The following is a 13,763-nucleotide window of genomic DNA, read 5'->3' as shown; positions in this document are numbered from 1 at the left end:
CACAGCCGGGTGTGATACAGCCTGGAATTGAACCAGGGTCTGTAGTGACACCTCTAGCACTGAGATGCAGTGCCTTAGACCGGTGTGCCACTCGGAAGCCCCCATAGCTACACATTTACACAGATCTTCTCCATGTCACATGGTAGGAGCGGCCTGCCAGGTATTATGCAATCCAACAGTGTGCAGAGCTGGAGACGCCCGGGCCAGACAGAGTGAATAAGTGTGTACAATTGCAGGTTTCTGTGGAGAGATGACTAGGGGAATAGAAGCTATGACTAATCTGACACCGACAACTTTGTGGCTTCCTGTTTTGAGTAGCTATCAATCGCAAGTTCCTGCTTGATTCTGTGTACTAGGGGCAACTAAAGCATCACTGCATTCCATAGACAATGATGATAACAGTAAATAGTGGCAGTGGCATACTTAAACTGTAAGTCATTTTGCCGTTTGATCTAGTAGAATTTGTGTGTTTGACAACAGCTGATAATCAGATAAATTGATGCGATGTACCAAAATGAATAAACACTGGGAATCATGGCAAATCGCACATTAGATGACACATTCGGAGTGCTATTTTAGAAATTTCGGATACTATAAAACTTTTTTTTTTGCATACTATTTAGTACGCTAGTATTGGTATTCAGACACGAACACTGTCTCCATATCAAGTCTATTTACCATCTATAATATCTAGCATCGACTAATTCACATCATGATAGATACCATTAATTTCTCAAGTAATCACACACACACACAAATACATAGTTTGACGATGTATTCTGTTACCTCATTATATAATCAAATCTGTTCAGCAAAACAAACAATGCATATGCATAACAGTTACAGTTTTCACAAAATAAAATCAGTTTAGTAACTACCGCACACTTTTTTTAAAAACAATGTTTTAACAGCTTCTTTGGTTCAATCTTGAACTAAGTCTCAATAACAATGTCTGTTGGCTTAACATGGGGGGAGCTGATATGCCCCCCAGTAGGTATTCTCTCCCCCATACCTAAAACTATTATTCTCTGATGTTATCTCAAGGCTGAGACTGTTACCATGTTGGAGCTTTACCATCCTGGACATGAATACAGTGCCCCCTTTCTCTCCGTGATACACGACTTCACTCAGTCTCCTTTGCTGGGTCTTATTTTGAATGCCATTTTTGAACAGAGTCACCTTCCTCTTCCCCTCTCCTCCGGTGTGCCTAGTGAAGGTGACCTGGACATAGAAGTAGTAGAAGCCTTCAGATCTGATGTAGACAGAGTTGTCGCGGAGGACGAGGGAGCAAGAGCCACAGACGGGGACACTATGGTCATTCTCCCAAGATAATGTTCCTTCTCATGAGACAGAAGGAAAGAAAAGAAAAGAGAATAAAATAAAATATTAAAACGCTTTACATCATATAAATGGGTTAATATACACTACATGACCAAAAGTATGCTCGTCGAACATCTCATTCCAAAATCATGGGCATTAATATGGAGTTGGTCTCCCCTTTGCTGCTATAACAGCCTCCACTCTTGTGGGAAGGCTTTCCACTAGATGTTGGAACATTGCTGCGGGGACTTGCTTCCATTCAGCCACAAAAGCATTAGTGAGGTTGGGCACTGATGTTGGGCAATTAGGCCTGGCTCGCAGTTGGCGTTTCAATTCATCCCAAAGGTGTTCAATGGGGTTGAGGTCAGGGCTCTGTGCAGGCCATTCAAGTTATTCCACACCGATCTTGACAAACCATTTCTGTATGTACCTCGCTTTGTGTACGTGGGGATTGTCATACTGAAACAGGCAGTTTGGAACTCGGAAGTGAGTGTTGCAACCAAGGACAGACTATTTTTTACACGCTACGTGCTTCAGCACTCAGTGGTCCCGTTCTGTGAGCTCGTGAGGCCTACCACTTTGTGGCTGAACCGTTGTTGCTCCTAGACGTTTCCACTTCACAATAACAGCACTTACAGTTGACCGGGGCAGCTCTAGCAGGGCAGAAATGTAACTAACTTGTTGAAAAGGTGGAATCCTATGACGGTGCCACGTTGAAAGACACTGAGCTCTTCCGTAAGGCCATTCTACTGTCAATGTTTGTCTATGGGAATTGCATGGCTGTGTGCTCAATTTTATACACCTGCCAGCAACGGTGTGGCTGAAATAGCTTGAATACTTTCCTTTTAAGGGGTGTCCACATACTTTTGTATATATAGTGTATGTTTGTGCATATATTTGAACAGACAGGTGGCAAAATATTGAATAACTATACTTTTAATACCCCTTTAAAACTCTGTATACAGTGCCTTCGGAAAGTACTCAGACCCGTTGACTTTTTCCACATTTTGTTACGTTACAGCCTTATTCATATTATATATATTTTTTTCAGCAAGCTACTCACAATACCCCATAATGACAAAGCAAAAACAGAAATCTACAAACAGATACCTTATTTACATAAGTATTCAGACCCTTTGTTATGACACTCGAAATTGAGCTCAGGTGCATCCTGTTTCCATTGATCATCCTTGAGATGTTTCTACAACTTGATTGGAGTCCACCTGTGGCAAATTAAATTGATTGGACATGATTTGAAAAGGCACACACCTGTCTATATAAGGTCCCACAGTTGACCGTGCATGTCAGAGCAAAAATCAAGCCATGAGGTCAAACTAATTGTTCGTACAGCTCAGAGACAGGATTGTGTCGAGGCATAGATCTGAGGAAGGGTACCAAATAATTTCTGCAGCATTTAAAGTTTGGAACCACCAATACTCTTCCTAGTGCTGGCCGCCCGGCCAAAATGAGCAATCAGGGGAGAAGGGCCTTGGTCAGGGATGTGACCAAGAACCCGATGGTCACTCTAACAGAGCTGTAGAGTTCCTCTGTGGAGATGGGAGAACCTTCCAGAAGGACAACCATCTCTGCAGCACTCCACCACATGACAGCCCGCTTGGAGTTTGCCAAAAGGCACCTAAAGATTCTCAGACCATGAGAAACAAGATTCTCTGGTCTGATGAAAACAAGATTGAACTCTTTGGCTTGAATGGCAAGCATCATGTCTGGAAGAAACCTGGCACCATTCCTACGATGAAGCATGGTGGTGGCAGCATCATACTGTGGGGATGTTTTTCAGCGGCAGGGACTGCAAGACCAGTCAGGATCGAGGAAAAGATGAATGGAGCAAAGTACAGAGAGATCCTTGATGAAAACCTGCTCAAGAGTGCTCAGGACCTCAGACTGGGGTGAAGGTTCACCTTCCAACAGGACAACGACCCTAAGCACACAGCCAAGACAACTCAAGAGTGGCTTCGGGACAAGTCTCTGAATGTCCAGCCAGAGCCCAGACTTGAACCCGATCGAACATCTCTGGAGAGACCTGAAAATAGCTGTGCAGCAACGCTCCCCATCCAACCTGACAGAGCTTGAGAGGATCTGCAGAGAAGGATGCACACACTCTGATTGTACAGCTACCATTTTAACCTTACATTAATACAAACTCCCCAAATGCAGGTGTGCCAAGATTATAGCGTCATACCCAGAAGACTCGATGCTGTAATCGTTGCAAAAGGTGCTTAAACAAAGTACTGAGTAAAGCGTCTGAATACTTATGTAAATGTGATATTATTTCCCCCCCAAAATATTTTTGCATTGTCATTATGGGGTATTGTGTGTTGATTGATGGGGGGGAAAACAATGTAATACATTTTAGAATAAGGCTGTAATGTAAGAAAATGTGGGAAAAAATCAAGGGGTCTGAATACTTTCCAAAGGCACTGTACGTTGCAAAATTATAACGTATTTTCACAGACAGTAATTGTAGCATTGTGTTGGGGTTAGTGGATGCCCACATCTAAGCAGTTACAGTAGATGGGTTGATTGTGGGTCTTAAACCCCACTTCATAAAGGAGCAGACGGGGGACACAGCGCATGATGAGTGAAACATTGGTGGAACTAAATCTACCTCATTCTGAGCACTCCCTGATTGTACAGCTACCATTTTAACCTTACATTAATACACCTACCCTCACAATAGTTTAATGAATAGATTGAATATTTGCATAATGTTTTCAATACATAAATATAATTTTCTGATGAATAAAGAGGCATAACATCTTGTTGATTAGAGACATACAATGTTGGACTGTGTAGTAATATGTTCTGCTCATGGTGAGTAAGCATGTTATACTGTATATCTTGGCCCTCCCACCCCTACGTGAGGGCAGCTCCCGCTCCAAGCTCTTCTCTGTCCTGGCACCCCAATTTTGGAACCAGCTCTCCCTTGAAGCTAGGTCAGGAGAGTACCTGCCCATCTTCCCGAAAACATCTGAAATCCTACCTCTTCAAACAGTATCTTAAATAATCCTCCTCCAAACAGACAAATAATGGCGCAGTACAACAGTGATGTGCAGAACGGCATCACGGAACGCACAACTTGTCGATCCTTGTCACAGATGGGCTATTGCAGCAAATGACAACACCGGGTTCCACTCCTATCAGCTAAAAACAAGAAGTTGCTCCAGTGGGCACACGATCACCAACACTTGACAACTGAGGAGTGGGAAAACAATGCCTGGTACGTGACAGCGAGTTCAGTTTACTTGAGTGGCCTGTGCAGTCCCCAGACCTCAACCCAATAGAGCATCTTTGGGATGAGATGGAACGGACTGTTCACAGCATGAATGTACCACCGTCCAATCTGCAGCAACTGCGTGATACCATCGCGTCAGCATGGACCAACATCCCTGTGGAACGTTTCCGACACCTTGTAGAATGCCCCGAATAATTCAGGCTGTTCTGGAGGCAAAGGGGGGTCCAACCCGGTACTATATGGTGTACCTAATAAACTGACCGGTGAGTGTATTTTACAGACACATTCTCCATTGTATCATATAAATATTAGGTGTATCACAACCTAGGTGTCAAATGTGTTAGATCAGTTGTACAACCTGAGTGTGTACAGGGCCCTAGTCTTGTTTAGTGGAACTGACAAGTTCAGACAGACTGCAGAAGCTCCAATGTTAAGTCATGCATTCCATGAACTTAGGATGTAAAAAGCAAACTGCAACAAGCATGGAATGTTAGGCCCAAAAGTCCATACCTATAAACTAGGAAAGGAAGTGTTTAGCTTACCCATGGTCAGCTGGATATATGAGAGACAGGGAGCTGGAAAGCAAAAAAGCGGCCATTCATTTTCCTGTTTTGATCTATCTTGTAACGTTTACGTGTTACTCTCTGCTTGTGCAATCTTATAATGACATCTTTCTCCAGAAAATGCACCATTGACCTGAATTCTATTGGACACAATGTATTGTTTAAACATTAGACATTCATTGATAATCAGAAATGGAAATAGCAATGCTTTACTTACCCTTTGATGAATGCAATTGAGCCAGAAAACTGCCGTCTGAAAAATATAAATAATATTTAAAGTCATTGTCATATATATATATATATATATATATATATATATATATTTTTAATCCCAGCCCCTGTCCCCGCAGGAGGCCTTTTGCCTTTTGGTAGGCCGTCATTGTAAATAAGAATTTGTTCTTAACTGACTTGCCTATTTAAAAAAAATATATAATAATAATACTGTTGTAGAATGTCTAATATGGGATAGGAAATATATAACAGTGCCTTGGTCAATATAATGACATACAGAACATAAAAAAACTATTAATGTCAGTATGTGTAACCCAGTACAACTTACTTGCAGGGTGCTGGTTTTCCTCCTTTGATTCAGGTAAATTACTCTTGGAGAGAGAAATTACATAGTGACACCTTGAGATCACCATCAGTCTACCCTTATGTATGATCATCATCATATCTGAGTCTAGCTATCACTGATGATAATTGGACATACCTTGTCAGGTGAGTTTATTTGTACTGTTGTGAGAACTGCGACCATAATCCCCAATGCGACTGTGAGAAACCCGCACCACACATGGAGCAGCAGGTATCTGGAGGTGTGCTGTTGGCTCTTCATCCTCTGAAAAACACACACGTACCACAAACCACTGAGAGCCGTCCCAATTCACTCCCTTCCACTTCCCATCGGCCCTAATCCTTATCTAATCCTAAATGTGCAGATCTGAAGGGTCTAGAATAGATATAAGCAGGCGGGTTGTAGATCTTCCACCATAGGCTACTGTTTGAGTCTGAGCACCTCAACATTAGTCAATAGGCTGCCTTCTGAATAACATTTAGTTTAGATTTTACCCCACTGACCAACTAAATGCCATGCTTAAAGAATGTGATCATAAGAAGGAGATTATGTTCATGGGCGAATTCAATGTAAACTGGGAAAACAAAACTTGTAGGAAAAATCTCAAAGAGATCACAGATTATTTCAACCTGGCTCAAATAATACAAGGTCCAACCAGAGTAACAGTCATCCCAGACTCAAATTGATCTGGTGTTTACTAACAGACCTGATCGAATAATTAAGTCCAGTAACTTACTAACTGGCATATCTGACCACAATGTTACATTGGTGGTTAGAAAGATCACTAAAAAGAGATTTAAGAACCATATTAATGTGTAACAGTACAATAAAAAAATTCTGAAAAGTGAGCAGAGAAACTACGATGTAGCTATAAGTCAAATGGACTAGTCTGATCTGTTAAGCAATGAAGACCCAGAGTCTGGATACAGAACATTTCTGTCAGCTATTGACAACGTGGATACCTCTTTTACTAGGAAATGTCAACGTAAGCCAAGACGAAAAACCTCTCTACCATGGCTCAACGAGGACCTCTGGAGGCAGATGAGAGAACGTGATATTTCCTTGAAAAAAGCACTGAAGTCTGGTAAGAATGATGGCAGATGTATATTTGCATCACTGAGAAATAAGGTAATTAAGAATATAAAAAAAGCTGTGTTCTTTCTTAGAGTGATCAATGAAGCAAAAGAAAATGGCAAAGTGATTTGGGAAAATCTCAACAAACTAACAGGGAGAGGAGCTGAAAAGTCCAAAAAACATCCTGAATTAAAGGTTAATGGGATTCTAATTCAAGACTCCAATTTCATATCCACCACCTTTAACAATGTTTTTGTTGACTCTGTCAGGGAACTGGCTCAAAAATGTTCAACCAAGACCACAGTTCTCACTCCCATAGATAATAATAAACCAATATTCAGAATTCCTGAAATCCCAGCATCAGCAGTGGACAGTATTATTAGCTTCTTCAGGAGCTCTAGAACAAAATATGTATTTGGTCTAGACACTGTATTCCTGAACAGACAAAAATTCTCTGATTGCCCCTATTGTATATCTAGTGAATCTGTCCATCAAATATGGGCTCTTCCCCAATGCTTGGAAGTCTGCTGCAGTGATACCTATTTTAAAATCTGGTGACCCAACACTGGTGGAAAATTACCGACCTATAAGCATCCTTCCAGTGCTATCAAAAGTAGCTGAAAGATGGCTGATCATCTGACTGATCACCTCATTCAGGGGAACTCCATACATCAAATGCAATTTGGATTCAGAACTAACCATTCCACCGAAACAGACAATTGCTATTTTCTGGAGTGCATTAAATCTAAACTGGACATAGGTGGTGATGCAGGCAAGAATTGCAGGCAAGAATTATCGACAAGACTGTTTGTATTTACTTCTCTAATAAATCCATTAATTTTTCCCAACGAGCTGTTCTTGTTAATGGGGAGAATCTGAAAGCTGTGTCTAACTTCAGGTATCTTGGTGTCATTTTGGACTCCAACTTGTCATTTAAGAAACATGTGAAGAAGGTGGTTAACACGGTTAAGTTTGGATTATCCAACTTTAAGTTTAAAAGACATTTCCTTCCTCTGGAGGCCRCCAAACTATATATGCATGCTATGATGTTCTCACATCTGAGACATTGCCTCACATGCTGGTCACAAACAGGAGCTACTATTCTGAAACCAATTGAATCACTCTACAAACACTTAAGATTTTTGATAACAAACCAAACAGTTACCACCATTGTTATATCATTTACAAACATAATTTATTTAGTCTGGATAGCTTTAAGCAGTATTGGAGTTTAGCCCGTTTGGGAAGAAAAAGTATGTGAACCCTATAGAATTACCTGGATTTCTGCATAAATTGGCCATAAAATTGTATCTGATCTTGATCTAAGTCACAACAATAGACAAACGCAGTCTGCTTAAACTAATAACACACAAACAATCATAATTTTCCATCTCTTTATTGATCACACCGTTTAAATATTCACAGTGCAGGTTGGAAAAAGTATGTGAACATTTGGATTTAATAACAGGTTGACCCTCCTTTGGCATCAATAACCTCAAACAAACRTTTTCTGTAGTTGCGGATCAGACCTGCACAACGGTCAGGAGGAATTTTGGACCATTCCTCTTTACAAAACTGTTTCAGTTCCACAATATTCTTGGGATGTCTGGTGTGAACTGCTCTCTTGAGGTCATGCCACAGCATCTCAATTGGGTTGAGGTCAGGACTGACTAGGCCACTCTAGAAGGCGTATTTTCTTCTGTTTAAGCCATTCTGTTGTTGATTTACATCTGTCTAATGGGTTGTTGTCCTGTTGCATCACCTAACTTCTGTTGAGCTTCAATTGGTGGACAGATAGCCTTACATTCTCCTGCAAAATGTCTTGATGAACTTGGGAATTCATTTTTCTGTCGATGATAGCAAGCTGACCAGGCCCTGAGGCAGCAAAGCAGCCCCAAACCATGATGCTCCCTCCACCATGGTTTACAATTGGGATGAGGTTTTGATGTTGGTGTGCTGTGCCTTTTCATTCTCCACACAGTGTTGTGTGTTCCTTCCAAACAACACAACTTTAGTTTCATCTGTCTACAGAATATTTTGCCAGTAGCGCTGCGGAACATCCAGGTGCTCTATTGCGAACTTCAGAAGTGCAGCAATGTTTATTTTGGACAGCAGTGGCTTCTTCCATGGTGCCCTCCCATGAACACCATTCTTGTTGAGTGTTTTACATATTGTAGACTTGTCAGCAACGATGTTAGCATCTTCCAAAGATTTCTGTAAGTCTTTAGCTGACACTCTAGAATTCTTCTTAACCTCATTGAGCATTCTGCCCTGTGCTCTTGCAGTCGTCTTTGCAGGACGGCGACTCCTAGGGAGAGTAGCAACAGTGCTGAACTTTCTCCATTTATAGACAATTTGTCTGACCGTGGACTGATGAACATCAAGGCCTTTAGAGATACTTTTGTAACCATTTCCTGCAAGTCAACAAATCGTAATCTTAGGTCTTCTGAGATCTCTTTTGTTTGAGGCATGGTTCACATCAGGCAATGCTTCTTGTGAATAGCAAAAATGTTTTTTTATAGGGCAAGGCAGCTCTAACCAACATCTCCAATCTCGTCTCATTGATTGGACTCCAGGTTAGCTGACTCCTGACTACAATTAGCTTTTGGAAGTCATTAGCCTAGGGGTTCACATACTTTTCCCAACCTACACTGTGAATGTTTAAATTATGCATTCAATACAGACAAGAAAAATACAATAATTTGTGTGTTATTAGTTTAAGTACACTGTGTTTGTCTATTGTTGTGACCGCTTTCAAGACTTTCAAGACCGTCTATTGGCCGCTTTCAAGATGAAGATCAGATCAAATTTTATGTAAAATTTATGCAGAAATCCAGGTAGTTCCAAAGAGTTCACATACTTTTTCTTGTAGATGCAAGCCTAGAGCTGCCGCTTTCAAGGAGCTAGAACGGCCGCTTTCAAGGAACGGGACTCTAACCCGGAAGCTTATTAGAAATCCTGCTACGCCCTCCGACGAACCATCAAACAGGCAAAGTGTCAATACAGGACTAAGATCGAGTCGTACTACACCGGCTCTGACGCTCGTCGGATGTCGCAGGGCCTGCAAACCATTAGACTACAAAGGGAAGCACAGCCGAGAGCTGCCCAGTGACACGAGCCTACCAAACGAGCTAAACTACTTCTATGCTCGCTTCGAGGCAAATAACACTGAAACATGCATGAGAGCACCAGCTATACCGGAAGACTGTGTGATCCCGCTCTCCGCAGCCGATGTGAGTAAGACCTTTAGACAGGTCAACATTCACAAGGCCAGAGGGCCAGACGGATTACCAGGACGTGTACTGCGAGCATGCGCTGACCAACTAGCAAGTGTCTTCACTGACATTTTCAACCTCTCTTTGGCCGAGTCTGTAATACCAACATGTTTTAAGCAGACCACCATAGTACCTGTGTCCAAGAACACTATGGTAACCTGCCTAAATGACTACCGACCCGTAGCACTCACATCTGTAGCCATGAAGTGCTTTGAAAGGCTGGTCATGGCTCACATCAACACCATATCATCCCAGAAACCCTAGACCCACTCCAATTTGCATACCGCCCCAACAGATCCACAGATGATGCAGTCTCTATTGCACTCCACACTGCCCTTTCCCACCTGGACAAAAATAACACCTATGTGAGAATGCTGTTCATTGACTACAGCTCAGCGATCAACACCATAGTGCCCTCAAAGCTCATCAATAAGCTAAGGACCCTGGGACTAAACACCTCCCTCTGCAACTGGATTCTGGACTTCCTGACGGGCCACCCCCAGGTGGTAAGTGTAGGTAACAACACATCTGCCACGCTGATCCTCAACACAGGGGCCCCTCAGGGGTGCATGCTCAGCCCCCTCCTGTACTCCCTGTTCACTCATGACTGCACGGCCAGGCACGACTCATTCAATTTGCCGATGACACAACAGTGGTAGGCCTGATCACCGACAACAACGAGACAGCCTATAGGGAGGAGGTCAGAGACCTGGCCGTGTGGTGCCAGGACAACAACCTCTCCCTCAACGTGATCAAGACTAAGGAGATGATTGTGGACTACAGGAAAAAGAGGACCGAGCACGCCCCCAATCTCATCGACTGGGCTGCAGTGGAGCAGGTTGAGAGCTTCAAGGTCCTTGGCGTGTACACATCACCAACAAACGAATATGGTCCAAGCACACCATGACAGTCGTGATGCGGGCACGACAAAACCTATTCCCCCTCAGGAGACTGAAAAGATTTGGCATGGGTCCTCAGATCCTCAAAAGGTTCTACAGCTGCACCATCGAGAGCATCCTGACTGGTTGCATCACTGCCTGGTATGGCAACTGCTCGGCCTCCAACCGCAAGGCACTAAAGAGGGTAGTGCGAACGCCCCAGTACATCACTTGGGCCAAGCTTCCTGCCATCCAGAACCTCTATACCAGGCGGTGTCAGAGGAAGGCCCTGAAAATTGTCAAAGACTCCAGCCACCCTAGTCATAGACTGTTCTCTCTGCTACCACACAGCAAGCGGTAACCGGAGCGCCAATTCTAGGTCCAAGAGGCTTCTAAACAGCTTCTACCCCCAATCCATAAGATTCCTGAACATCTCGTCAAATGGCTACCCAGACTATTCACATTGCCCCCCTTCCTCCCCTCTCCACACCACTGCCACTCTCTGTTGTCATCTATGCATAGTCACTTTAATTAACTCTACCTACATGTACATACTACCTCAACTAACCAGTGCACATTGACTCTGTACCGGCACCCCCCTGTATACATTGCTATTTTTTACTGCTAAAATAATGTATTTATTTTTTACTCAAATTTGATTTGATTTGGAAGCATTGTCTTTAAGTTCCTACATGGTCTTGCCCCTTCACCCCTATGCCGGCATATCATGCTCAAGGAAAGCACCTCCAGGATAACAGGGCAGTAACTAGAGGGGATTGCTTTGTCCCTTTTCGACACAGTAAAATCGGTCAATCGGCCTTCTCTGTTAGAGCTACAATATACTGGAATGCAATGCACATGGACTTGAGAAGCTGCACTGATTATTGTACTTTTACATTTGAATTGAAAACATGGCTAAAAATCTATCCAAACCTGTACACATGAGTTATCTGTGGTTCCTCATATGTAAGACGACAGCTGATGACAGTGTTGTTGTTGTCGTTAGAATGATATATTATTGGATGTAATGTATTTGTATTTTGTATTGTTTTAGTGTGTATGTGTATTGTGACTGTGTAATTGTCCTTAGCTGTCCTGGGACTATGGGTGCAAATGATCTTTTGGCTAACCCCGGCACATTTACATGGATGTTGCATTATAGTAATATTGATGTTGATTAATGTGCATTGTCCCCTATAAATAAATAAAACAAACAAACTCTGGGATTTCACCTATACAGGTTATTCCCCTCTTGAACTACAATGCTGCCCTATGTGCAGTATGGTTTGCTACTTGTATTGGCTTAAACAATAACACCAGTGGCTGTAAATGTGATATCTGAACTCACTACCAGAGAAATACAATAAAATAATTTGTAGCAAACATGCAGAGAGTGGTATGTACTGTGTGACTGTGATAAGACATTACGGCTGTCACGCAGTGTACTTTCCGGTATGTTCAGAATGACATGATTGCAATAGTCAAGATAATAATAATAATAATTTGGGGGGTGCTTATATTTGTCCTGTTACACACTTGTACAAGATACAAGTAATTGTGAAGGTATGCATAGTGAGTGAGAGAACGTTCTGGCAAGGATCAATTTGACTGCATTACCTGTCATATGGTATAGGACATGAGACTGGGTCCATTCTATTAGAGTCTCATTATTGAAAATACCACTAAATATTCATACAACATCCACTGTTTTTGGATCAAATATAACTGTAGAGCCATTAGACTATTACTGTGTGATGATAAATCAGACATTACTGTTATCACCAAGTGATTTTACATTGTGTCACATTTTCCTCATTGAAACATCCTATAATTAAGTCTAAGATTAGGAATTTCACATTATGAAAAAGTATTGCAAATACAATGGTCCACTGTCCACAATTCTGTGTTACTACAATTTACATATACATCATTTATAAATGAGTAGCTTGATATGAATAAAATGAAACACAATGACCAGGATCTCAACTCACCTAGCGTGTCTTGTAGTGTCCTTGTACAAACAAATCTGTCTGTTGCATACCATGCTGCATTTCAGAGACATGTTCATTAGACAGGGTTTCGCCCCTTTTTCACTTGAGTTGAGGCTCGATGCGATGGAGTTTTTTCTTCACTGTGAGTTGTGGTTGGAAATAAAGGAGGGAGTGAAAGCAAAGCATCATGGACTAAACAACCACCTCAAAGTCTAGGTTGACTTTGGTCACATTGACCCTGGGACTGGTAAATTAGCAACTGATGACGTCATATTCTTCTATGAAAATGTATTTTAGCCTGGTCCAAGATCTGTTTATGCTTATGCCTACTCCATTATCAAGCCAGGCATGACAATTCCATAAGGAGTTGGCAAAAGAGCCAGGCTATGATTTATTTGATTTCCCTTCTGCGTTTATAACATGTTTTTTTTGTTATGACAACAACATTTTAATTTAAATAATCAATAAACCCAGGTATTTTATCTATTATTTTATGAAATACTGTAGATAAAGTACAGTTGTAAAGTAACTTTTTGACAGCACCCATTTTAATATGAATGAAACCTTTCATCCATACTGGCCCATTGTAGAAGTGCTCAGAAAGTGACTTCTTAGACCTGAATGCCAAAACATTAAAGAGATAGAGGTGCTCAAAATGGACATATTTTTTATACCCCACATTAATATGAGACATCCATGTCTTCATCACTGGAAATGACAAATGGTTGAGATTGATATCATTTAAAAGCTTACAAACAGGGGTGTCAAACTATTCAATAATTTATTGGAATTTTGGGGGGTATAACATTTGTCATTTTATAACCGTATATGTCAA

General features: G+C 41.7%; 1 protein-coding gene across 1 annotated transcript; it reads right to left on the bottom strand.

The window, feature by feature from the left end:
• Nucleotides 1-760: 760 nt before the first annotated feature.
• LOC111959084 (uncharacterized) lies at nucleotides 761-13,122 on the bottom strand. The gene is made up of 6 exons (XM_023980514.2): nucleotides 12,929-13,122; nucleotides 5,849-5,974; nucleotides 5,696-5,738; nucleotides 5,354-5,389; nucleotides 5,116-5,148; nucleotides 761-1,337 (listed from the first exon to the last, which is right to left on the bottom strand). The coding sequence occupies exons 2-6, from the start codon at nucleotides 5,969-5,971 to the stop codon at nucleotides 961-963; spliced, it is 612 nt and encodes a 203-aa protein (XP_023836282.1). The 5' UTR covers nucleotides 5,972-5,974; nucleotides 12,929-13,122; the 3' UTR covers nucleotides 761-960.
• Nucleotides 13,123-13,763: the final 641 nt, after the last annotated feature.

This window comes from Salvelinus sp. IW2-2015, linkage group LG35 (assembly GCF_002910315.2).
Source record: "Salvelinus sp. IW2-2015 linkage group LG35, ASM291031v2, whole genome shotgun sequence".
Lineage (NCBI taxonomy): Eukaryota > Metazoa > Chordata > Actinopteri > Salmoniformes > Salmonidae > Salvelinus > Salvelinus sp. IW2-2015.
Note: the sequence above shows the minus strand (reverse complement) of the source record. Positions and strands in the feature narration are given on the sequence as shown.

Coding starts and splice junctions, on each gene's coding strand:
- LOC111959084 (XM_023980514.2), bottom strand. CDS start 5,971: ATGAAGAGCCAACAGCACACCTCCAGATACCTGCTGCTCCATGTGTGG. Junction 5,739..5,848: donor AAATAAACTCACCTGACAAG/GTATGTCCAATT, acceptor TCTCTCTCCAAG/AGTAATTTACCTGAATCAAA. Junction 5,149..5,353: donor TCAATTGCATTCATCAAAGG/GTAAGTAAAGCA, acceptor TTTGCTTTCCAG/CTCCCTGTCTCTCATATATC.